A 22,148-nucleotide genomic window follows, 5' to 3' on the forward strand; every position below is an offset into this window, starting at 1 on the left:
AAAAGGGTTTGAGCGGTATTTTGCGTGCTAAAAACTCGAGCAGCTACCACCTCCAAGAGCTGTCGCTACCCAAAGTTTCAGTCTGCGTCAATTTTCACATTGAAACCCAACATGAGATCAAAACAACAGCTGTCGAGTTCAGGTTTCGTGTTTCTAGAGATCCCAAAGGACATTCGAAAGATCTACGGAGCTCAGAAACTTGCAAGAGAGCAAGTGTTTCACGGCTGCGATGCAGGACAGAAAAAATGAAACTTGATTCGAGGTAAGCACTGCCGGCAAAGCGGAAAGCCGGTTGTCCGCGAACAATAATATCACCTGATACGCGAAGGCAATGCGTCAATAATGATTTCGATTTTCCTTTTTCCCATCCTCACTGGCAGATCTCAAATCTCGTAGGCTTTTCCTGCGCTTGAGCCATGTCCGAAGTATTACTTCTGCGGCCGCCACCGTTGCCGCCCACCCACCGGTATTGTTGTTATGGCTGCTACCTGTTGCTACTCGCTCGCTGACTTCCGCTTACATCACATCAGTGAGACTTACGAGATCTTGTTTAGGAAGCCGCTCTCCGATAAGATCAAGCGAAGAACCGTCCAGATGATCGGTCCCACTTTGGATCTCGGGGGACCGGGACTTCAACGCTTAGATTAAGACAAACGAACAACGGCAGGCTAGCATTCTGAGAAGGGTTATGGGGCCCACACGTTGCTCCCATCCATGCTACGCAGCATCAGCTCTCAAATTGCATTCTTTCTAGTTCCAAAATTTAAAAAAGCAAAAAACCTGCAGCTCATTAGTGACTGCGGCTACGGATACTTTGGCAGAGAAGGCACGGGCGAGCGTACTATATTCAATCCTTTCGAGCCAATGGACAGGGCAGTGGCGTTCTTTCTAGACTCAAGACAGTCAAGTTCGTCAGGAACTTGCAGCCATTTAGAACAGCAGCGGGAGAAAGAACGGACCTGGGCGGCGAGGCCTCGCTGGTCCTGCTTGATATCTGTGGCACGTGCGCACACTTTGACATTCAGATTTTGCGTCAGTTCCGGTTCTGACCGGTCTTTTTTGCTTTCCTGTCCACCAACAGACAGGCAGACAGGCAGCTAGCTAACCACTATCCCGATATTCCCGATCCGTTGGAATTTCTTTCGGTACAGTTCGATGCTCTCTCTCCGTGCTCTGCGAGCTACCTCTTTAGAGCAAAACCCTATTGATTAAACATAATCATCCCCAGCTTCAACGTCCTGCCCACCCGCCAGCATCCACTAGGTCTTTGAGCTCTCGTTGCTTTTCCTGCTAGTGTGACGCCAACCACAACTTTGTCTAGGCCTGTCTGCAGCACCTGCTACCTGCTCGCCCGCCACTACGGGTCTTTCCTTCTTTCCCGGAGCAAGGAAGTGGCACCACTTCTACGTCAAACTCCTTTAGCGCACGGCGTCATGACTGGGTCTTTGACTCAGCCGAAATTTACTGTCAGTCGGCTCGCTCTCCGCGCGTTGATGCGCGCGTACTTCTGGCTCTCCCCTGTTTACTGCCTGGAAGTTCACTCCCTAGCTGTGTATTATAGTGAGTAGTGAGAAGTGAAATGCACAAGCTGGAAGAATCGAGTGTTTCGTCAGCCAGGAAGCTTTACTGGGAGCGATTGATTATCCGGCACAGTGCGGAATTGCCTTGGTGTGCATGCGAGGTGGCTGCTGCCTCGAGAAACTGACAAGTCGCATATTGCGCACGATGATGGGCTACTGCGTGCGCGTCTGCTCCTGTCCCGTTACTCCTGTTATGAAATAAGGGCGTTTGATGATCTTCACAGAAACTCGTTGGGTTCTCCAGAGAGAACCCCTTCCCCGCTGTACACTTACCGTCAATCGTATCGGTGGAAAAGAAACGCGAATCGAAAACGCATCACTCTGCAACGTTCTCGTTTGCCTAGTTTATCACCAAACGTTTATACATCACTAAACGGTTTATCAACCGGTTTCCGCATCAAGATAATCAATTTTTATCAACAACCGAATATAATCACTAAAGAGGATATAAGGAAGATTCACAGAGGCTGTTTAGCTTTTCCGAGTATTTTGTGTTCCAGTTTGATAGCAACCCCGGTACCGCGTGAATCGATTGGGCTCAGGCTTGAAGACTAATACGTGGTTCGGGCGGGTTAGTTGGTAGGCAGTTGAGCCGGCGTTCGGGCCGTTGAGAGATTAGCGAATGAAGGATATGAATAGCAACGCAACGGCTATATCGTTCCTTCGTAGAGGCTAATTTTTTCTGCCCGTTGTCCTGCTTTTTTCTACTTATTCCGTCACAGACTTCATAATACTGCGCATAGAGTAGCATGAAATACGCAGCCGTTTGAGCGAATTCAATGCTTTCCAATCTACTGATCTGCAAAGATCGAGAAAAAATCGTGTTCTGGGAGAACTGACCGCTTGTTTACTTTTCTGACCGCTAACGAGGCTTATAATGATGACGCGAGAAAACCCAACTGCTGGGTAAGAAAGACTGTGCGACGACAGACTTCGGAACTAGCTCTCTCTTCTTTTCTGTATCTTTATTTTCCCCCACGTCTCTCCGCCTATCGCTTGCGTCTTGTCTGCGGATGCTGCAGCGTCTCGCAAGATGGCAAGAATAACGCGGAATCCTGTATTCTTTTTGCTTTTTGTATTCCGTTCCACTTTATCAGAATAAATAAGCGGTGCCTGCATGTCTCTGCGGTCGAGTAAAAGAAAATTCTAAACCTGAGACTCCTCCGCTTGGAAGCATACCAGACATCTTGCATCGTGCGCTTCGCATGGGCCGGAAGAAGAAAGAGAGCGCTTCATTTCAATTTTGCTAAGTTTTTTGCACCGTTGGACCCGCAACACACACTGACGTTTTTTATCGTTACCGGAGCCTACTAGTCGATTTTTGACCACACAGAGGGGAGGGTGTAGCCGCGCGTTGATATGAACAAGGGTCATTTCTCGCTGTCTTTGCAGCGGTCAGAAAAAGAGAGAAATCAATTATATAGTTAGTGGTTCTGGTCCAGGATGCGAAAATATAAAGCCAGACTAGCGGTAGCTATTGGGTTTGTGTGAGGGATGACGGGGAGGAGGCGTATACGGTTCATTCTCCTTAGCGGTGGATGGTGCAGACAGGAGGTACCTCGTCAAAATTTAAGCAAGCAGAGAGTGTATCGTAAGTTCGATCGGGTATCAAACCTCAGAGCGCATGTGCGCGTGCTCAAACCCTCCTTGGCCGCTGCCAGTAATTGTTGGTAGCAAAAGGCATGTCAGGTACTTGCCCAGTCGATATATTTTACTGATCAGCTGCTACCTGTCTCACCTCAGACCTCTCTCAGAGATGTAATGCTTGTCTCTCCCTTGATATTTATTGCCACCGGCCCGGTTGCGTCTGCCGATCGAGAGAACCCTTTTTCTCTATCGCTGCGGCGAGCCGTCTGGGCTTCGGCTAGGTCCCAGAAGATAACCAGCGAGGTTTTAGACAGACCAGCGCGCAAGGGATATTCTCGCATCTTCTCTCTGAGCTATACAGCCAGGATATCGCGGACCGGTCGCCCGACCAGCGCTAAGTAATAGCAGAACTGTAAGAAGAGGAGACGATTGCTCGACTTTCTGGACTACTGCGGAGAAGAGACAAGGCTGAGTGTTTTTGTCGCACAATTCTCCAGTTACGGCTAGCGGACGAATTGAGCCACGTGAAGTGGCAGGGTACGATTGCGTACCTACTCTGCTAGCCTAGTTCCATGTGTGCACTGCAGGTTACCGTAAGCGCGCAGGCACGCCCGGTACCGCTTCTGGAGCACAAAGCTAAAATCGCTTTAGTGTGCCATCCGTCGGTGCCAGGTCATTCCCAAGGTTAAGCCGCAGGTCAAAAGGAAAAAAACCCACGGTCCGGCCATCGCGTTTCTGCCTGTTGGGATGGGATGTACGGAAACGGTGCTGCTGCCTGCTAGGCTTGAAGGTTCTGTGGAGCTGTTTGCTCGCAGCCCGCTCCGCGCCCACCAAGATCTGTTTCTATTTAGTAATCCGCTCTCCCTGGGGACTCTGTCTTCTCCTCATCTACCCACACACGCTCTCCATCTTCCCCTCCATGGATATCAAATCCATAGTATGCCCGTATGTTTACCTGATACCCCCATACCTTGCTTCTCTCTGCTATAGAGTACTCTCCTAGTTCTCTTGCTAAATTCTCTTTCGTTTCGCTGCTTATAGAGATGTGGGCGGCCTTCGGAGAATGAGTGAGCCGATCTATCGTTCATCAACTGCCATGTCTGCCGTATACACGGCCTCGTCCTCGTCCTCTCCAACCTCGCCAGCAGCGACCACCGGCGTTTCTGCTCTCCCATCTCCCCAGCTTTCCCCGCGACCTGGCGAATACTCAGAATACACGACCGCTAAGCCTGACAGGAGCGCTTCAGACGCGTCGTCTTCCTCTCAGCCAGTGTCGGAGTCTGCCGACGACGACATCGAGCTGCCTGATTCCAAGGCCGCGCCTGCGTCCCCGCCATCAAAGCATCCGAGCTCGAACCGACGGTTTGCACATATTCTGTCAGAACAGCGACGTCGCGAGAATATCAACGGAGGGTTTCTCGAGCTGAAAAGCAGTATTCCTCAATGTCGCGGCAGTCAAGACTCGAAAGCTGTCATTCTACGGAAGGCTGTTCTGTACATTGCTTCGCTTGAATCAGAACTTGCTAGCCTGAAATGCAGTAGTAGAAACGGAAGTACAGTCTCTTCCGCCTCGGTCAATACTACCGCCAACACTGCTACTTCGACCAACAGCGGCAGCAATTCTCCAGCTACATCCTTCAGCCCTCAACCACAATCTCAGCCCAGATCATTTCCTCCCCCTCCGCAGATGAACGAGCCCCGATCACCCTACCAACCACAGATGGTCCACGGACAGCAGCAGCAGCAGCCGATGCAGGCACCTATGTTGCAGCCGATGCAGCAGCCTATGCCCCAACGCGTTACTCAACCTCCCCAGCATATCCTTCCTAATACTCTGCCGCAGCACCAACATCAACACCAGCAGCAACAACCACAGCAACAACACGCACATATGTATGTTCATGCCTCACCACCACCTCCACCGCCTCCTCCCCACCCCTCACAAACACGACCCTCAAACCTGGCAATGCAGCCTTCTCATATGATCCCTGCCGGCAACGCTCCCGCTCAACCTCTACCTCAGCCAAGACATCTGCCGCCTCGGCAGCTGGCAAACGGCTCTCCTTATCCTCTCCAAGCTCCTCCTCACCATCCGTCGGCATACCCTGTCATGGATGCCGCTCCCGTGTACTACTATCAGTCGCCGATAATGGTCCCGCATTACCAGCAGCCTTATCCGCATCAGGTAGTGGCGCAACCTCAGGTGGCCGAGGGTTCGCGGTGAAATGTTATTGTTTTGTCAAAGGGTTGTATAGTAGGTGTATAATATTGTCTTTAAGTTTTGATATTGGCGATTTGTTCAGTTTCTAGTATGTATCTACGTTTTTTTTTCTTTCTTCTGCTTCTATATACATGTATTTGGTCGTCTTTGTTTTCGGTGACTGCAAGTCAAGTGCGCATTTCTTTTATTATAATTGTCTGGGTTTTTGGTGAGGGTCATTCTGCTCTCGAGTTTTGTCTAAACATTTGTTCTAGGATGCTTGGGATAGGTGTTTGCTGTTTTTTCACTTTTTGTAATTATATCTAATCAAGTTGCACAATACCTAATTACTCGTCGAAAACTCTGGGGTGTCTGTGCCTGTCTTACCTGGTTCTCCAGCGTGGTCCGTTCGGTGCTAAGAAAGATTACGCGTACATCCGTGTGCTACATGGATTCAAAAATAAATAAGTTATGCAAAACTATAATAGATTGCTGTCACTTTATATTACTGCATACTGGGGGATCCGGTGTTCAGCTCCCCATCGCGGTTTTGCCGCTAAGCGTTGATCACATCGGCATAAGGTCGCCGCGGACGGCCGTTGGGAGAAACGAACAAATGTGGCAGGATGATCATCACCGACGCAGGTGGTGGTGCATCAGCAGTGCGTCAATGCAACGCAAACGAAATCTCACGCACACCCCCTCATCCACCCCTCCGTTCTCTGATCGCTCGGGACAGAACCTGAATGTCGGTGATTGAACAACTAGCGCTGCTATTCCAGACCCTCGGGACTAATAAGTATGGTTTTCGCGTAGGTATGTCGTCACAGCGTCCGAGACAATTTGTTCAAGAGTCAGGCCTTCCGCGCTCTGGTGAAAGAAAAAACGTTAGCATTTAATCTCTCGCTTTCTCCTGTCGTCTGGTTTTTTTGCTTTTCCTCTCTTCAAATCTTCAAAACTGAGCAAGAGCCGAAAGAAAAACGGCCGTAAGCGGGGACAGGCGGCGGCTACAGAGGACATCCTCGGCCAGTCCAAATCCCCGGTTTTCGGGATCTTGGTAAAGTCATCACTGACATCACCGAACTATTCCACATCGTTCGTCACCGCACGCGTTTGTATCGTCCCCCCTTACGTCAGTGCAATGCCCTCCTCCAGGGTTTTTGCCTGAACAAGTCAGGCACAGACAAACACACGTGCAGGGCGGGCACGGTCTACGAATCTGTGGCCCCATGCGGAGGAGGAAAAAGGCTGACTGTGGGGCTCTGATCGGCATCTCGAAGTAGAAGCTTTCCCAGCGACCCTGACCATTGGGATTCCACCGCCGGCTCTCGACCGCACTTTTTTCTTTTTGTTTCAGCCCCGGGAAAAAAAAAAGGCAAAAGTAAAAAAAAAGAAGATCGAGAAGAAGATCGAAAGCTGATTGTAAAAAAGTATTCTCAAAAATCAGAGGGACCAGATAATGACGAACCTTGCCTGTTTTAGCTGCAGCTCGGGCCGCTGTAGAACTGACCGTCGCGAGATCAACAACATCCCCGCGTGCGTTATTCTGGTCTCTATAATTCTCGCTGTGGCCTGTGATATCGGACTTGTTAGCGCTTCTAGGGGACAAGTCACCTGGCAGGGATGAGCACCTCGCGCTGCTCGGGGAAAATCCCGAGAGTCCGGGGCGCGCAGGAATTTCTTTTCACGCTATGGGTGACACGTACCAGAGCCCTGTTCTGAGTCGGCATTGATCTGCTGCTTTGGATCTTGGCCCGTCAAGTACGGATGCAGGGAGATCCGTTCCGCCCACGAGGGAGGAATATTATCTCGGTAGCGGCCGTTCCGCACGTCTTCGATATACTGCATCTGATCTGCTGCGGTACCCCACTGTGGATTGTCGCGAATGAAGCACATGATCCTGCTGCGTGCCATAAACTCACCCAGTGCTTCTGCAACAGTCTTTCCTCCGTAATACCTGCAGATGTGAAGAGGTGAGACAGGGCACTTGAAAGCACAATATCAACACGTACTTACTTGGCATCAAACAGTCTAATCAGCGTGTCGTAGCCAGTGATGTAGATTTGCTCGCCAACTCCAGGGAACGATGTTTGTATCGCGTCAGCTTTATCAACAAACTTGGGAAAAGGTGTGATGCCAATGGCCACATTCACTTTCGGACCGAGACCGCCATTGTCAGCGGCAGAACTACCGATGCCGCCCCCACTGGTCTCTGCAATTTTGCTGATTGACGCGCTAAATCGTTCCATCATCGCAAGGCGGTGCTCAAGTGGTGCTGGAACCACGGGCTTGTCTGCATTTTGCACTGCTAGTAGTAGAACTATTCCAAACTCGTCATTGTCTGTCGCATGAGATGCTGATTGAAGAAGCTTGATCGTATCGTTGACAAGTGCAAGATGGGCAATAGTCGGCGGATTAAAAGACGAATCGAACACTGCCAAACCAGAATCAGCAATTGCCCAAAATCAACAATATCAGCAATTGAATCAAGTAAAGAGAGTAATCCTCGCAGACTACTCGCGTGGAGCGCATACCGATCAAGGACCTCAGCTTTGCATCTTGACTGGCCAAAAAATCCGAATTTGATCTATAAACAACTCGAAATCCATCCTGATTCTCCCTCAAAGCCTCCAATTGTGCACGATAGTAATCAGTGCTCTTATACGTCATGCTGTATAGTCGTCTTCTATAAGTACGCGAGCAAACGTGCCACTCGGTAGTATTTTCTGTGTACCAAAGATGCTGGTTGACCGTCGCTCGGACGCGCGAGCAGGCGAGCCGGAATATTGTCCTAGTTATGTTGACAATGACGATAAAAGTAGTGCAGAGGCTACTGTACCAGTCTCTCGTCTGATGCGCTGGCGTAAATTGCGGATATGGACAATAGAATCAGCAATTGCGTCTTGCAGGTTAGGTTGTATTGAATCTAGACTATGGGGATTGTTAACTCTACCTGATAATCAGGAGTAGTATTAGGGGGGTTGTTTGAGGGGGTTGAGGCGCGCGATTGGGAGAAATGAATATGAATTCATGAAAAAAATTAGAGACCGTATTTCCTACTCCTTTGATACTCTATTGTTGTTTCTAACCCTGAATCTATGACAAACGAGCCAGAAGCAAAGAGACAGAAAGTAGAAATGAAAATTGGAACTCACAGGTAAGTTCCACCTTCGGTCGTCTCTCGTCACCGATCTTGATCTTTCCACGACCAATCACGGTCCATGTGTTTGTACTGACGCGCTATATCGTTTACCAGCGGAACGTTCCATGCCGACGAGGCTTTGGCGGTGTTTATGTTGAAGCTGTTGCCTCAGTACAAGGATGCTAGTACGTTTACACGTTTGTATTTTTTTGCGGCCGTGGTGAACGGTTTTGCTCACATATATCTCGAACAGCTGTCATTAGATCACGCACCCCAGATATTCTGGAGGCGTGCGATATCATCGTCGATGTTCAGGTAACTGCCTACCGCGCACGAATATGTTGATAGCGGTGTTACTGACCTACCTTGCTAGGGACAATATGATGGTGTCAAGCACTTTGATCATCACCAGCGCGGTTTCACCGAGACGTTCTCTCCGTTCTTCAAGACCAAGCTCAGCTCTGCCGGTTTGATATACAAGTTAGTACCTCTAGCTTGACATCTACAACCTACGGAAAACTAATTACTGTCTTTTACAATGTAGGCATTTTGGCAAGGATATCCTTTCCAATCAACTCAACATACCCGCCGACCACGCCCATATTCCTCTACTCTACGACAAGATCTACGCGGAGATGGTGGAAGCCATCGACGGCAACGACAACGGCGAGAGCGCGTATCCTGACGACATCAAGCCTGCGTACAGCACAAAGTCGATAACGCTTCCCGGAATGGTCGGCGCGCTCAATCCTGCCTGGAACGAGGAGTTCAGCGACGCGATCCTCGATACCAAGTTCACCAAAGCGAGTGAGCTCATGGGAGGAGTGTTTGTCGATTTGGTCAAGTACTACGGAAAATCATGGTTGCCCGCCCGTGAGATTGTGAAGGAGGCCATTGCCAAGGCGTCCGAATACGACTCTGACGGACGGATCGTTGTGTTTGACCAGTTTGTGGCCTGGAAAGACCATCTTTTCACAATTGAGAAAGAACTCGGAATCTCAGGACAGACGTACTACGTTCTTTACAGCGACGGCAAGGGCTGGCGCATACAGGCGGTCCCGGTTTCGCCGGATAGCTTTGCCTCCCGAAAGGCCCTGCCTGAGGCGTGGAGAGGAGTCAGAGATCAGGCTTTGAGCGATCTTACTGGTATCGATGGCGGAGTGTTTGTTCACGCAAGTGGTATGTTGGAATGTGTATATGAAGAACTAAATCGAGCTCTACTAATATGGCTTTTGAATAGGATTTATCGGAGGAAACCAGACACGCGAGGGTGCTTTGCTCATGGCAAAGAAGGCTCTGACTTTGTAGCGGACTCTTTACTCTCAAATTCGAAAACCAATCGCTTAGATCTGATCTGCTATGATGAAAAAGTTTGCATGTATATTGTTGGAGAATTCATCTTCTTGCTATTATGAGATGTAACACATCAAATAAATTGTAAACTAAAAACATGCGCAGTTCATACTGCCATACGCCAATATCCCAATATTTGATTTTTTAATGCTTCTATTTGTCAATTTGGTTCGTTCGTTTGTTCATCCCAGACTCGTCCTTTGGAGAAAGAAGAGACATAGAGCCGTGATTGAAGTCTCGAACATGCAGCTCGGGGTCCGGAAATTTATTTCTTGATGACGACGGTCGCGCTGTCGAAGTACTCGCGCTCCTTCGCCTCAGCCTCGGCCTCGAGGATGTAGGGAGTGAGGTATCTGATGTCGTCCTCGGGCTTGAGGTACTCCTCCTTGGGCAAGAGCTGGTGCATGAGCGAGAGCTGGTGAGCACGTCGGATTCGGAAAACTCGGTCGTAGTACTCCTTGGGCGGCAGTCTGTTGATGGCCTTCTGGACAACGGGGGATTCCTCGGCGATCAGATCGTCGTATCTGCCGGTTAAAAAAAGAATGGTTAGACACTAATCCGATACTGCGTAGGAGTAGAGATTGTGGAGCGAGATGGAAGAAGAAATGGATGCCGGATATAATGACTTCAATATCGAAACTAGACCACACCATAACCGCCAATCCATCTTCTAATCCCATCCCCACTCTCCGAAATCAAAATCCATTCAATTATAAAAGTATTCAATCAGCCCATACCTCAATCCAAGCTTCCGGTATCCGTTGATCTCTTCAAGGAATCCAGCAAGGGGAACGACGAGCTTCGCAAGACCCTGCGACTTGGACGTGACCATGTTGGCCAGGCCAAACGACCGCAAAAAACCTGACATTGTAGCTGAATTAAAATGTGTCTGTAAACAGAGAGATAAACCTGCAGATGAGATGTGCAGAGAGAAGACAAGAAAAGAGATGTGGTGAAGCTCTTCGTTTTTCTGAGGCGCCGCTCTTTCGCTCTCGAGCTTCCGAGGCGTGCGCGACTCTCGTCGTCTCTTTGCATTTCACCGGCGCTGATTGGCTGCCAGCCAATGCACACTGTGCTGCTCAGTTATGCTCAAATAGGGTTTATTTATGCGGCTCACGTGCAAGAGCAGGGTAACATTCCTATTCAGGACTAGATCGATTGAATATTGTAAACAAACAGCCGACGTCAGACTCTGAATAGGCGGCGCTCCCGAGGATACAAAAACCCGCACAAAGCTGTTTGTTTACTTTTGTGGATCGCCTCCGTTCTCTTCACACCTCCCTCTTCTCCACTCCGATCTCCTTTCTCGCACTAGATGCGAGCCTTTTTGCGTCTCTCTGGACAGAAGATCGTCTTTACTCCCCGTCTCTCAAGATCCTTCTCTTCCGGCTACACCATGCAGCGTTCTCTCCGAAGCGTCCGATCCGCTCCGTCGTCCCTCCGGGCGCAGTATCTCCATTCGTCCGCGTCGACTCCTACGCCTTCACATATCTTCAACAAGACTGGTACCGCGTACAAGAACTTGACTGTCGATAACCTCAAGGCTGAGTGCCGCAAGCGGGGCCTCAAAGTTAGCGGAAACAAAAAACATGTGAGTGTTGTGTGCTGCTGCTCTTTTGGTGCAATCATAGCATGCATGACTATTTGTAGTGTTCTAACTCTCAATTCCAGCTCATTGATCGTCTCGCTATCGATGACTCGTCCTCTTCGTTCTCTACCTTAGCCTCTCCTCCTGCAAAGGCCAAGAGCAAAGCTCCGAGAATGCCTTTGACTCCCCAGCCGAAAAACATCTCGACAGTTGCCTTGCCCAAGACACCTCTTGAGGCGGTCAAAGTCGAGAAAGCAAGCCCGATGAAGAAGGTCCAGCAGGAGGCTGTGCGTACGTTCCACGCTACCCAGTTCACCAAGGCCAAGGACGATGATTCTACGATTGATTTCTATCATATGCCGAAGGTCTCGGTCGTAAAAGAGCCTCTGGCGGCCGTTTTCATTGTATGTTGTCTCAACGCTCTTTGCCTGTTTTCATTCAGTTGTCTAACTTCTGCTTTTTTGCAGCCTGTGATTCCTGGAAACCTCAGCGTGCAGGCCACCACTCCTGCCGTGGACGTTGCCTCGAGCCGACCTGAGATCCACCACGTCAGCGGCGACAATGTTGCGCAGCCGATCCAGGATGCGCTCGATAACTACAGCGTCGCCGAGGCTGACTCGAACGAGTATACTCATGATCCCAATGAGCTCCAGTCGCGTGACAAGCTCGTGCTCACGTCTTTGCTTGCCGGCACGCTCGCGTGGTTCGGCCTCGGAAAGCTGACGGAGGACAAGCACTGAACTGCGACTGCTTTGCTTAACTTGACATGAGGATTACTTTTTTGGGTCTATAGGAGTTGACTGTAGTTATTTGTTTCTTTTTAATTTCCCGTATATCTGGTATGAATTTTTCTGCTTTCTTGATATGATTGTGTCGCTGTATGTTGGCGGCTGGCGCAAGTGTTTTGGATTTCATGTGTAAGAGCCAACGACTTGAACGATACGTATGTGCTCTGAGCGCAATTGACTTTGACTGTGTTGTTTTCATTGTTATCTACGAATATAACTGATTTTGCGCCAATTGCTCGTGATGGGAAGTGTAGATGGAGGTCGAAAGTTGCGGTAGCGGCCGTCGGAACGGAGGACGGTGGAGTTTCTGCCGCGTTGGGCTGCTATCCGACGGGACTGCGAACCTAGACTCTGCGTTTGTGGACTTTTGATCTGGACGTTGCGTCTTATTGCATGGTCCGTAGGATTTAAATATATAAGAAGAATACCAAATGACTCTAAACCAGCTGCATTGAGTTCAATTGAAATAACAGGCGTGAGCTCGTCAGTGAAGAATTACAGATGCATTTGGTACCAGCTCGTGAAGAGAAGGGTCGGTCAGGACACGGATGCCTCGGCAGGTTTTCCGAATGGAGATAGATTACGACGGGGTTTGTGCCTGTGTTTGCCGGGGCAGACTGTATTTAGCGAGAGTGGATCATAGTAGAGATGAGATAGTAGAGAGGGCATGTGGTCATGATCTGGTGCATAAGCGCAAGGTCTCGGTGTACGTCTGCGAATGTCTGGATAGGTTGCAGGTATCATAGGAAGAGTTTAAGGATTGAGAAAAGACAGGTAGAGATGAGGTGTTAATTAGGAATTGAGGAGCAGGAAGAGATAGGAAAGAGAGAGCGAGCGGAGATGTTTGGTCTGGTGGACTGCCCGTTGAGAGCTGTCGTGCATGCGCTGGACATTGTGTCGATTTGAGAATACAACATACAGCAAATACAACCAATATCGGATCTGAAAATAAAGATATCGGGACAGAATCAAAGTACTCTAATCAACATAAACATAAAAACCGAGGCAAGTTCAAATCAAATTAGTTGGTTTAAGAGCAGCGCGCTCACTAAAACCACCTTTTGTCCCTAAAGCCGGGTTCCCCCTCGCCCTCCCTGCCCACGCCCGCGTTTTGCTCCGCTCTCGTCTTTTGAGCCCAAAAAAATCGAAATCGGCTCCACCCCACGTTTGTTATCAATCCGCGCTCCACCACCCGCTCCCGTCTCTGCCGCCACCCCCACTCAACCGGACAGTGATTAGTCCGCTGTTGCGCTGTTTTTTTTTTGTGAGAAAAAGGCAGAAAGGAGTGCGTTGGCGAATTTTTGTTGATTGCGTTCGACGGAGTTTGGACGTTAGCTCGGGGTGTACGCTTGCCGTCGCGAGATTTCGGGACTGACCGATTTTGATTCACGAGCGCGGTTTTGGCAGCTGCGGAATCGGAGCAGACTTTAGATCAGGTGCGGATTCTGATCTTTTGGGTCTGTTTGAAGACGTGGAGTTTGGTCTCGTGCCGCTTTTTGGGGATTACAGACCGACGGGGTCGAAGCAACATCACAGTTCTCGAGCGGAAGTTGTTGCTCGCGTTATTATCGACGATACGCTACACACTACTTTCAAATACACGGATTTACTATCCAGCAAACAGCAACAGATTTCCCTCCGCGGGAAAAGCAATGCAGTCGAGTCCACAAACGGCATTGATATCCGTTGCTTCTAATCCACATAGCGCGCTAGTGATTTCGACAACTCGGGTACCGAACTTGATCACACGACTGGCTGCTATCGATCCCGGCACCGTCTCTTTGAAGTGGCAGTGAATACACACATTCAGAGTAGGATATACAAGATCAAGGAAGCATAAGCGTGCAGAAGAAAGATAAGCTATGGGGGGTACAGAATCAGATATAAGCCCGGCCACGAAGCCGGCTGAAAACCTCTTCATCACACAAATGAACCAACAACCGACACAAGGATCAATTGCAAAGTCAGAGCCATCATCATCATCGTCATCAGCAACATCACCATCATCAACAATGTCGCCGTCTCCATATAAACTCTGGATCGCTGACCAGCTGGGCCGGATAAGCGGCGAATCATCGTACGCGATCGCGGGCGCTACCGCCGGTCTTATATCGGGAGTGGCAGTGTGTCCGCTCGATGTGGTGAAAACGAAATTACAAGCCCAGGGAGGATTTTTAAAAAACAGCGTCGTCGACGTTCAGCGGTATAACGGATTTATAGGTATGATCTGCTGCGTAATGCAAGGGAGAAGGCTTGTCTAATTCGATACGTTTATAGGCACGATACGCACGATTTGGAAAACAGAAGGAGTTAAAGGGTTTTACAGAGGTGTGGTACCTATCACATTCGGGTATCTGCCGACATGGATGATCTACTTTAGCGTGTACGAACGCTGCAAAGAAAAGCTTCCCGCATTATTAGGTCCGTATCCACACCCTCCTCGCACGTCAGTACACAACTAACAGATCGCAGGCCTGGAAAATCAACCGACGGTTGTCCACTTAGTATCAGCGTTATGCGCGGGTGGCTCGTCGACAACAATAACAAACCCGATCTGGGTCGTCAAAACGCGACTGATGACCCAGAGCGCCGACACGGCGTGGCACTACAAAGGCACGATCGACGCCTTCCGCTGCATGTACAAAAACGAAGGCCTGATCTCGTTCTACGCCGGCCTGCTTCCCGCCCTTCTCGGCCTGCTCCACGTCGCGGTCCAATTCCCACTGTACGAGAAATTCAAGCTGATGTTTGTCCCCGCGCCAGACACTCACCCGTCCGAGCTCCGGAAGGTGAGCGGGATTATCTTCGCGTCGAGTCTGTCAAAAATGCTCGCCTCGATCGTGACGTACCCGCACGAAGTCGTTCGCACGCGCATGCAGATCCAGCGCGGTCTCCCGCGCGAGCACCAGACGAACTACAACGGCGTCATAAAGACGGTCACGACCCTGCTGAAGGACGAAGGCTGGCGCGTGTTTTACTCGGGGCTGGGCACGAATATGGTGCGCACTGTGCCGGCGAGCGCGGTCACGTTGATCACGTACGAGCTTTTGGTGGATAGGTTCAGCACGCTGCGAGAGCAGCGCAAGCGGAGGTTGCAAGAGGAGAGTGCTTTGCAGGTGTAGAGCCTCTCCGTCATAGCTTATCCTGTCTTTTTCATCCTCATTCCGCATCATCTCATCATTCGTATTCTCTTTTCTCTTATTATCTATTTTGGTTTTCATTTGATCGTACAGATCATTTCGGATCGGGGCCTTTTTTCTATTCTTTCCGGTTTTCATTTTTCATGCATTTGTTTTTTCCTCTTGAAATGAGCCTGTTTCCCGCAAGCGACTTTTTTTCCAGATATATCTCACCTCCGTCGATGCACACGATATGTTCTCGAGGATAAGAGATTGTCAGACCCGGACTCATTGCGATAGAGCAATCCCATCCTTCCTATTCTTTCTACTCGTTTCATGTTCTAGATATACCTTATATGCATATGTGCATGTATGTACATCTCGCCTCTGCTTCTTTTCACTACTGTTCTTTGTTTGTTTGTGTTTGGAATCCGGCCTGCCTCGTTTCTGCTTTGTAAGGGTCTTTTTTTTTGCAACTCTTTTGTAACTCTTTTGTAACTCTTTTGTTAAAGGGTCTGGGTGATGTGGTATAGATGGAGTTATCAATATAGCTCGTGATAAATTTTTCTTGGAGAAGGAAATCAGGTTTTGATAGTAGACTCCTGACCTGGACTAAACGACGGAGACTAGGTTGTAGACTCTTCAGTAGACCAGATACTGTTGCCCGCGTATGATCCGTAGTTTCGGGCAGTGCGTCAGAGGATGGACGAAGACAATTTTGTGCGGTATAAAGCAGTATCCGTGAGCGCATCGGCCCTTCCAACTCTTATTGCCCATGTCGGCCGGTGTTGCATCGCCCTCTCTCATCTTGCTCGGGTGGAAACATCTTGCTCGAGTGATTCGCATGCGCCTATTACAATCGCAGATCACGACGCAGAATACACAGTCCGCATTTCTCGCCCTCGGAACCGCCCGCCCTTTGACAAGCAATGATATCGCAAATTCAGCAGCGGACTTCAAGATTCACTCCCGCGTCGGCGGCAAGTGTCGCGACATGTCAAGCTCGGCATTCTTCACCAATGCAAGCCGGATCTTTTGCTCTTCTGTCAGGTTCTTGCCTGCGTAGCGCAAGTCGATCTACAGCGCGCATGACGGGTTAGTTCGTGGTGAGGTAAAGTGGTGGAGGTGGTGAGGGAAGATTAGATACCTCTTTCTGGATTGCTTCTTCTTTGGAGATTGGCGGCATCGTGAAGACGTAGGCGACGAAACCGAGGGTCTATGTAGTATCATGTCAGATCAATCATCTCAAGCGTAGAAAGAAGGCAAGATCAAGAACTCACCAGCGCGATCGAAATCAACGGAAACGCGTAAACCTTCACCCCGAAATATATCAAATCAGCACAATTCCAACCCACATTCAATCAGACACTCACTCACCTTCTTATTCCGCCCCAGTGCTTTCAACCATATACTCTCGTCCTTCTTCTTACGCTGCAACTGCCGCCATGAGCTCACGCTGCTGCCGCCCTCGGTGCCGGGCTCGACGACGCCGCGGAGCAGGTCTTCCATGTTTCGTCGCTGCTTCGGCATGTTGTGTGTGTGAGTCGGAGAGGTGGTGACCTGGATGTGAATCGGTTTCCTGGATCTAGACTGGTATGGCAGGTATGAAGGGATATCCAGAACCAGATCAATCGATACCCAGTCCTTTCTTTTTCTCTACCTCGACTACAGATCAATTACCAGTACAAGCCCCAGAAGCTTACAATTACATCAGCTCTCATTCCTGGCGAGCGAGGAGAGCCGCACGCTGATTTCGCGGGAGCAGCAGGGCATATCGAGAAAGCGAAGAGCGAGGACGGAGGAACTGTGTGGCGTTTAGGTTGGGGTTTGGAAGAAGGTTTGGGAGAAGGTTTTGAGGTAGCGGAGTTACTGCGATGTTTCTGACGATGCTGCTGATGCGTACGTGACTTGGTGGGCTGCTGGATAGGGAGTGGAGCGGAGTGTAGGCGATTGTCGTTTATCTGCAAGTTCTCTTGTAGACGATCCTCCACGATCAATAGATCAAGAGAGGTAAGAGATAATTACAAATCTACTGCGTGGGCGTAGAGCCAAAGCAACAATGACAAGGACGAAAAAAAAATCAGGCCACAATTTCATCTCTTGCTTGCTTTTTGCTTCATCTTCATATTTCATATTTTGCTTTAATAGTGCGTGCACATGCAGCAGCGGTTAGTTGCTGCCCTGTCCGCGCCCGCGCCCTTGCCGGTAGCAAAAGCAAAGCCAGGGAGAGATACGGGGCTAGTGAGGAGTGAGTAGCGACTAGTTTCGTTAGTTGATTAGCGCAGTCAACGCAGGAGCAAGATTAGCGGACTGACAAGAAACAGAAAAAAGAAAAAAGAAAAAAGAAAAAAGAAAAAAGAAAGAAGCAGCAAAAAAAGAAAGAAAGAAGGGAGACGGAAGACGAGATTCGCGTTCCTGACGAGATCAATAGGGAAATGAAATGACAAATCTACGCTGCCCGCTCGTTGGCTTTGCTATGCTGCTTACTGGAACTGATAATGATATACCACCAACCCACGAATTAGTGGCGTCCGGGATCCTTAGCTACGGATAAACCGCAAGGAGAGTAAAGCGCGCTCGATAATCGCAGAGTATAGGCAACCTGCTTGCGTATCAGTCTGTGCTTTTTTGATGCCACCTCTCGGTCAGCACCCACACGCCCCCGTGCTCGTACTCGACGACGACGGATAGCAACCCAGTTATTTTCCCTGCTAGTATTACGAATCGAGCAGTCCGGGCTATCTAACAATCACTAACGACAGAAAACAGACCGAGAGCCAGACTGATGGATGAGGGATGAGAGATTTGTAGCATTCCTGTCAATGAGCACAGTAGACTTTCATTTAACTTGAGTCCTGCAGTGGGGATGCTTTGGGCAGAGGCAGAACAGTTGAGTTTGGGGTTTGGTGTGACTGCTTTTTGGCCGCCCGGCTTCTGGAGGTTCAGACAGCCTAGCGCGCGTTCACGCAGCGGGCGAGAACTTCGAGATGCACTCAGATTCGGCGCCAGAACAGCGATCATAAATCTCTATTAGAAAAAAGAACGTCGTCATGCGTGATGAGTTGACCATCTCGTTTGTGTTGTATATTATACTTCCCAGATCGGCAACCCTTGCTGCTTTCTGTCGATGACCTGGGCAGAGCCGAGACCTCTTGTGCAGGAGCGCGAGCCGAGCGGAGGACCGAATGAGGAAATGGGAATTTTTCAGGACTTTTGTGACCGAATTGTGATCTTTGTGGTCTTTCCTAGCTCTATTGATCTGCTCATACCACCCCACCGACAACTAGAAGCAAACATTATTCAGATGATGCAAAGAGAACGAGAACAACCGGTTATCCGGATCAAGCCAGCTCTCGAGTCTCGAATTTACCGGTCGAGAATATCACAGTTTCAGGTATCTCTGTCTCTGTGCTCGTAGTCCGAACGCCGGGAGCTCTCCTACATCATCGCTGGAGAAGAAATAGCGATCGGAGTTATCAATAATGCTGCATCATCTAGAATCAAAATCAGAAACGATTGCCGTCCTGCTACGGGATCAATGTCTCACTGCATAAGCCAATGGCGTGCACTGCAATTGAACAACAAAACCCACCCAAATCCAGGAATCGGTCCGGCTCTGGAGATTCAGCAGCTCCACAGCAGAGAACGCTCGAGACACGTCCGTTAGCTGCGACAAGTCTTTCTTTGATGGGGGTTGGGTTCGCAGTGAACTCTACTTCCAGCGAACCTTAGTGATGGCTGCGTCTGCGCTGCGCTGCTGCTGCTGCTGCCGCTGCTCTCTGTCTGCTTGCAGTATCGGCCGGGGTCCGTGCAGCTATGATCCGGTCGCTGGCATCGGCTCCTACTTGCCTACCCTTTCCTCTTTCCTACACACACACACGAAGTTACCTCGGACCATTGCCGTCCTGCCCTGCGCGCGAAGCACACGACCTCGTATCTATCTCTCATCGACGTAGCATGCAACGGTCGTAGAGTTTCCGTTCCTGCTTTGATTGGACAGCCGATCCCGTCCAATCCGATTTTCGGATTCGACCTCTATTTGCCTCGCGACCGCAGCAGATCACTCAACATAAAATAAAATCAAATAAAACTGTAGCAAGAAATATCTATTCGCGGTGACGTAAACAGTTCATAAAACATCGTCGCCGTTTCTGACATCACAGCTATATTCGGCCAAACTTTGAAAAACCTGCAAAGAACCGCTTTGCAGATACATGATACATTTCGGGTGCCGAGCTCGGTCGGTCGGTCGGTTCCATCCCCGACCCTCTTCTCCTCTTCTGCTCGCAAACTTACCAACCTAAAAATGATGCCCTATTAGTAGATAGATGTATAGTACGAATATAATCGTCATTAATAACAAAAGACACAGATCAAAACAGACAGAATTACCCAGACTACTCAACGCGAGCGAAGCATAAGAATAACATTCGATTAAACAAAAAAACGGAATCAAAATCAGACAGAATATCAACGCCATATAGTTCACACTCATACTTAAATAGTAGATATAAAGATAATAATAGCACATTTCTACTTCCCCCAATTAAGAGCTATCAGCTGCCTCTTTCCCCGTCATATAGAGAGACGCCCAAATTCCCAAGTTATTTCCAGAAACAAAAAACCATATAATAGAATAAAAAAAATTAAAAGAAAAACAGACTCCAAAATTACCAATTAGTTGAATGCAGAAGCAGAATTCTCTCTTGCATTGCATTGCGCAGGCCAAAATAACGCATCTCTCTCCACTCTCATTCTGCATTCGTAGCAGTGCAGCCAAGCCCGATAATCCGTAACCAGTTATTAAAAAGCATAGTCTTCTTTCCCTCATCGCCTCCTCTCTTCAGGTAGATCTCGTGGAATCGGCCGTGAATCGTTTGAAATCCAAACAAGAAAACAAATCCAAACACTTGCAAAAACACAAAACAAGACTTTTGAAGAAACAACTTTTTCCTTGATTCCAGCGAGATCTGAGGAGGCTGATGATCGAGCAATGCAAAGACTTCAAGAGATGGAAATCTCGTTTCTTCCTATAGTAACTTCAATTCCTGAATGTCAGCAGGCTGGAAACAAAGCAAAAAATTCAATATAGCGAATCACAATTACCTTTTGTCATTGCCGTCGCATTCGTGCGGATTGATGCTTTGAAACCCAAAACTTTAAAATAAGATTGCTTCCAATGTCTTTGGTCTGCTCTTGTGGGGCGATGAGATGAGGAGATGAGGAGGAGGAGGAAAACCAGAGTCGTGAGAAAAGTTTGATCTCCAGATCATCAAAGGAGATCACCGAAGAAATCAAAAAAAAATTACAAAAAAGAAAACCGTTGCGATCCGTGAACGAGAAAAACACAAGTAAAAAACCCAGTAGCAGAGCAGAAACACCAGAAAACCGCATAAACAGAAAAAGACGATTGCGCGCTCACGCAAAATCATCCTCAGCGCTTTGAGTTCTCGCCGACAGCGACACCGCCACCGCAGTACAAGCACGAATATCGGCCCGAGGGCTGAGAGGAGCGCATGGTAACCCACTCGCCTTTGGCCGGGATGCGACCGCAGGAGGAAGAAAGACAGCGAGCACCGGTCTTTTTGTACCTGTAGAGGCAATTAAGAAAATGATTTAGCAAACCGAAAGAGAAGACAGAGCAATATAAAAGCAGACAGAAGAGTAAGAAAAAGACACACCTCAGACCACAGGAATTACACAGCTGGCCAGCCTCTACGGACCAACTTGGGCGCCAGCACGGGGACTGATCCGATCCGCAGGAAATGCACTTGCGACCGCTATGACTGCTGTGCAGGGTCGCGGCCGAGGGCTTGGGCGAGGGCGAAGGGCTGATCAGGCCAGAGTCGGCGTCGGACTTGTCGTGATCGAATTTCTTGAGCGATTGCGCATGACTGCTGGAGTGCGAGGTGGAGTGGGCAGCGGCGGAGGAGGAGGCGGAGGAGAAGGAAGTCACTTTGGGAGTCTTGGGGTGGGAATGAGACTTGTGGGAGGAAGAGGAGGAGGAAGAGGAGGAAGAGGTGCTGGAGGCAGACTTGGTGCGCTGGGGAGAGGGAAGGGTGTATGGCTTGGAGGCGATACGGTCAAACTTGTAGGAATGATTCCGTCTGATCCAGGTCTCGATCTGGGGTCTCCATGACTGGCGCGGGGCGGTGTCGGGGTAGAAAAGGCTGAGATCAACCTGGGGGAACGGGAACTCGTCGCGCGCACGCGAGACGGCGAGGGCGGCCTTGCAGTCGGCGTGATCCGCGAGCTGGGAGGAGGAGGACGACGACGAGGCGTCCTCGCACTCGTCGCTGGAGAGACAGGCCTCGCTGTTGGGGGTGGGCAGGGGGTTGACGATCTTTGCCGCGCGCTGCTCGTAGATGTTTGAGCAGCGGTCCTCCAGGATACGCTGGAAGGCGCGATCGAAGTTGTCGTCCTCCGGGGGCGCGAAACAGCTGTCGACGGAGGGGTTGGGCGAGGGCAGGCCGGAGCTCTCGATGAGACTCATGATCAAGGGCGAGTGGAGGCGGATCAGGCAGAGTAGAGGGAGGGCTGGGAAGAAGCAGGGCACGCGACGAAGCAGATGATGATGGTGGCTGGTGGACCATGGCGCGGCGAGCGGGCGGGAGGGTATATGTACTTTGGACACCGGCCGGGGACGCGACTGGGACGAAGGTTTGATTGCGGTTGGCCTGTTTGGCCACCGCGCTGGACAATAAACGGCTAGCGGGGTGGTGGACAACGGAGGGCGTCCGTACTCGCGATGAGCTTAGGCGCGCGAGCTGCTGCGGGCTGGGATTTGGCTT

General features: G+C 49.7%; 8 protein-coding genes across 8 annotated transcripts; 4 read left to right on the top strand and 4 right to left on the bottom strand.

The window, feature by feature from the left end:
• Positions 1-3,857: 3,857 nt before the first annotated feature.
• BZA70DRAFT_54601 (uncharacterized protein) lies at positions 3,858-5,815 on the top strand. The gene is made up of 2 exons (XM_064915200.1): positions 3,858-4,112; positions 4,209-5,815. Exons 1-2 carry the CDS (start codon positions 4,087-4,089, stop codon positions 5,389-5,391), a joined length of 1,209 nt encoding a protein of 402 aa, XP_064771601.1. The 5' UTR covers positions 3,858-4,086; the 3' UTR covers positions 5,392-5,815.
• A 5-nt stretch (positions 5,816-5,820) lies between these two features.
• On the bottom strand, positions 5,821-8,417 carry BZA70DRAFT_274081 (uncharacterized protein). The gene is made up of 5 exons (XM_064911930.1): positions 7,902-8,417; positions 7,384-7,801; positions 7,074-7,324; positions 6,836-6,939; positions 5,821-6,237 (listed from the first exon to the last, which is right to left on the bottom strand). The coding sequence occupies exons 1-5, from the start codon at positions 8,035-8,037 to the stop codon at positions 6,160-6,162; spliced, it is 987 nt and encodes a 328-aa protein (XP_064771602.1). The 5' UTR covers positions 8,038-8,417; the 3' UTR covers positions 5,821-6,159.
• On the top strand, positions 8,418-9,871 carry BZA70DRAFT_274084 (metal-dependent protein hydrolase). Its single transcript, XM_064911931.1, has 6 exons — positions 8,418-8,524; positions 8,624-8,694; positions 8,763-8,824; positions 8,883-8,989; positions 9,054-9,688; positions 9,750-9,871. The coding sequence occupies exons 1-6, from the start codon at positions 8,466-8,468 to the stop codon at positions 9,815-9,817; spliced, it is 1,002 nt and encodes a 333-aa protein (XP_064771603.1). The 5' UTR covers positions 8,418-8,465; the 3' UTR covers positions 9,818-9,871.
• Positions 9,872-10,952, bottom strand: BZA70DRAFT_274088 (ubiquinol-cytochrome c reductase complex 14 kDa protein). Its single transcript, XM_064911932.1, has 2 exons — positions 10,600-10,952; positions 9,872-10,386 (listed from the first exon to the last, which is right to left on the bottom strand). Exons 1-2 carry the CDS (start codon positions 10,728-10,730, stop codon positions 10,128-10,130), a joined length of 390 nt encoding a protein of 129 aa, XP_064771604.1. The 5' UTR covers positions 10,731-10,952; the 3' UTR covers positions 9,872-10,127.
• Positions 10,953-11,258: 306 nt separating this feature from the next.
• BZA70DRAFT_287872 (uncharacterized protein) lies at positions 11,259-12,190 on the top strand (the record flags this gene model as incomplete). The annotated part of the gene is made up of 3 exons (XM_064913991.1): positions 11,259-11,453; positions 11,534-11,854; positions 11,918-12,190. The coding sequence occupies 3 exons, from the start codon at positions 11,259-11,261 to the stop codon at positions 12,188-12,190; spliced, it is 789 nt and encodes a 262-aa protein (XP_064771605.1).
• A 2,060-nt stretch (positions 12,191-14,250) lies between these two features.
• BZA70DRAFT_287873 (mitochondrial carrier domain-containing protein) lies at positions 14,251-15,360 on the top strand (the record flags this gene model as incomplete). The annotated part of the gene is made up of 3 exons (XM_064913992.1): positions 14,251-14,458; positions 14,516-14,659; positions 14,711-15,360. The coding sequence occupies 3 exons, from the start codon at positions 14,251-14,253 to the stop codon at positions 15,358-15,360; spliced, it is 1,002 nt and encodes a 333-aa protein (XP_064771606.1).
• Positions 15,361-16,320: 960 nt separating this feature from the next.
• Positions 16,321-16,887, bottom strand: BZA70DRAFT_265837 (uncharacterized protein; the record flags this gene model as incomplete). The annotated part of the gene is made up of 4 exons (XM_064910986.1): positions 16,321-16,434; positions 16,505-16,573; positions 16,638-16,670; positions 16,735-16,887. 4 exons carry the CDS (start codon positions 16,885-16,887, stop codon positions 16,321-16,323), a joined length of 369 nt encoding a protein of 122 aa, XP_064771607.1.
• Positions 16,888-20,523: 3,636 nt separating this feature from the next.
• On the bottom strand, positions 20,524-22,034 carry BZA70DRAFT_55010 (uncharacterized protein). Its single transcript, XM_064915202.1, has 2 exons — positions 21,039-22,034; positions 20,524-20,948 (listed from the first exon to the last, which is right to left on the bottom strand). The coding sequence occupies exons 1-2, from the start codon at positions 21,848-21,850 to the stop codon at positions 20,792-20,794; spliced, it is 969 nt and encodes a 322-aa protein (XP_064771608.1). The 5' UTR covers positions 21,851-22,034; the 3' UTR covers positions 20,524-20,791.
• Positions 22,035-22,148: the final 114 nt, after the last annotated feature.

Source organism: Myxozyma melibiosi (genome assembly GCF_037950935.1).
Source record: "Myxozyma melibiosi strain Phaff 52-87 chromosome Unknown BZA70scaffold_1, whole genome shotgun sequence".
In the NCBI taxonomy this organism is placed as follows: domain Eukaryota; kingdom Fungi; phylum Ascomycota; class Lipomycetes; order Lipomycetales; family Lipomycetaceae; genus Myxozyma; species Myxozyma melibiosi.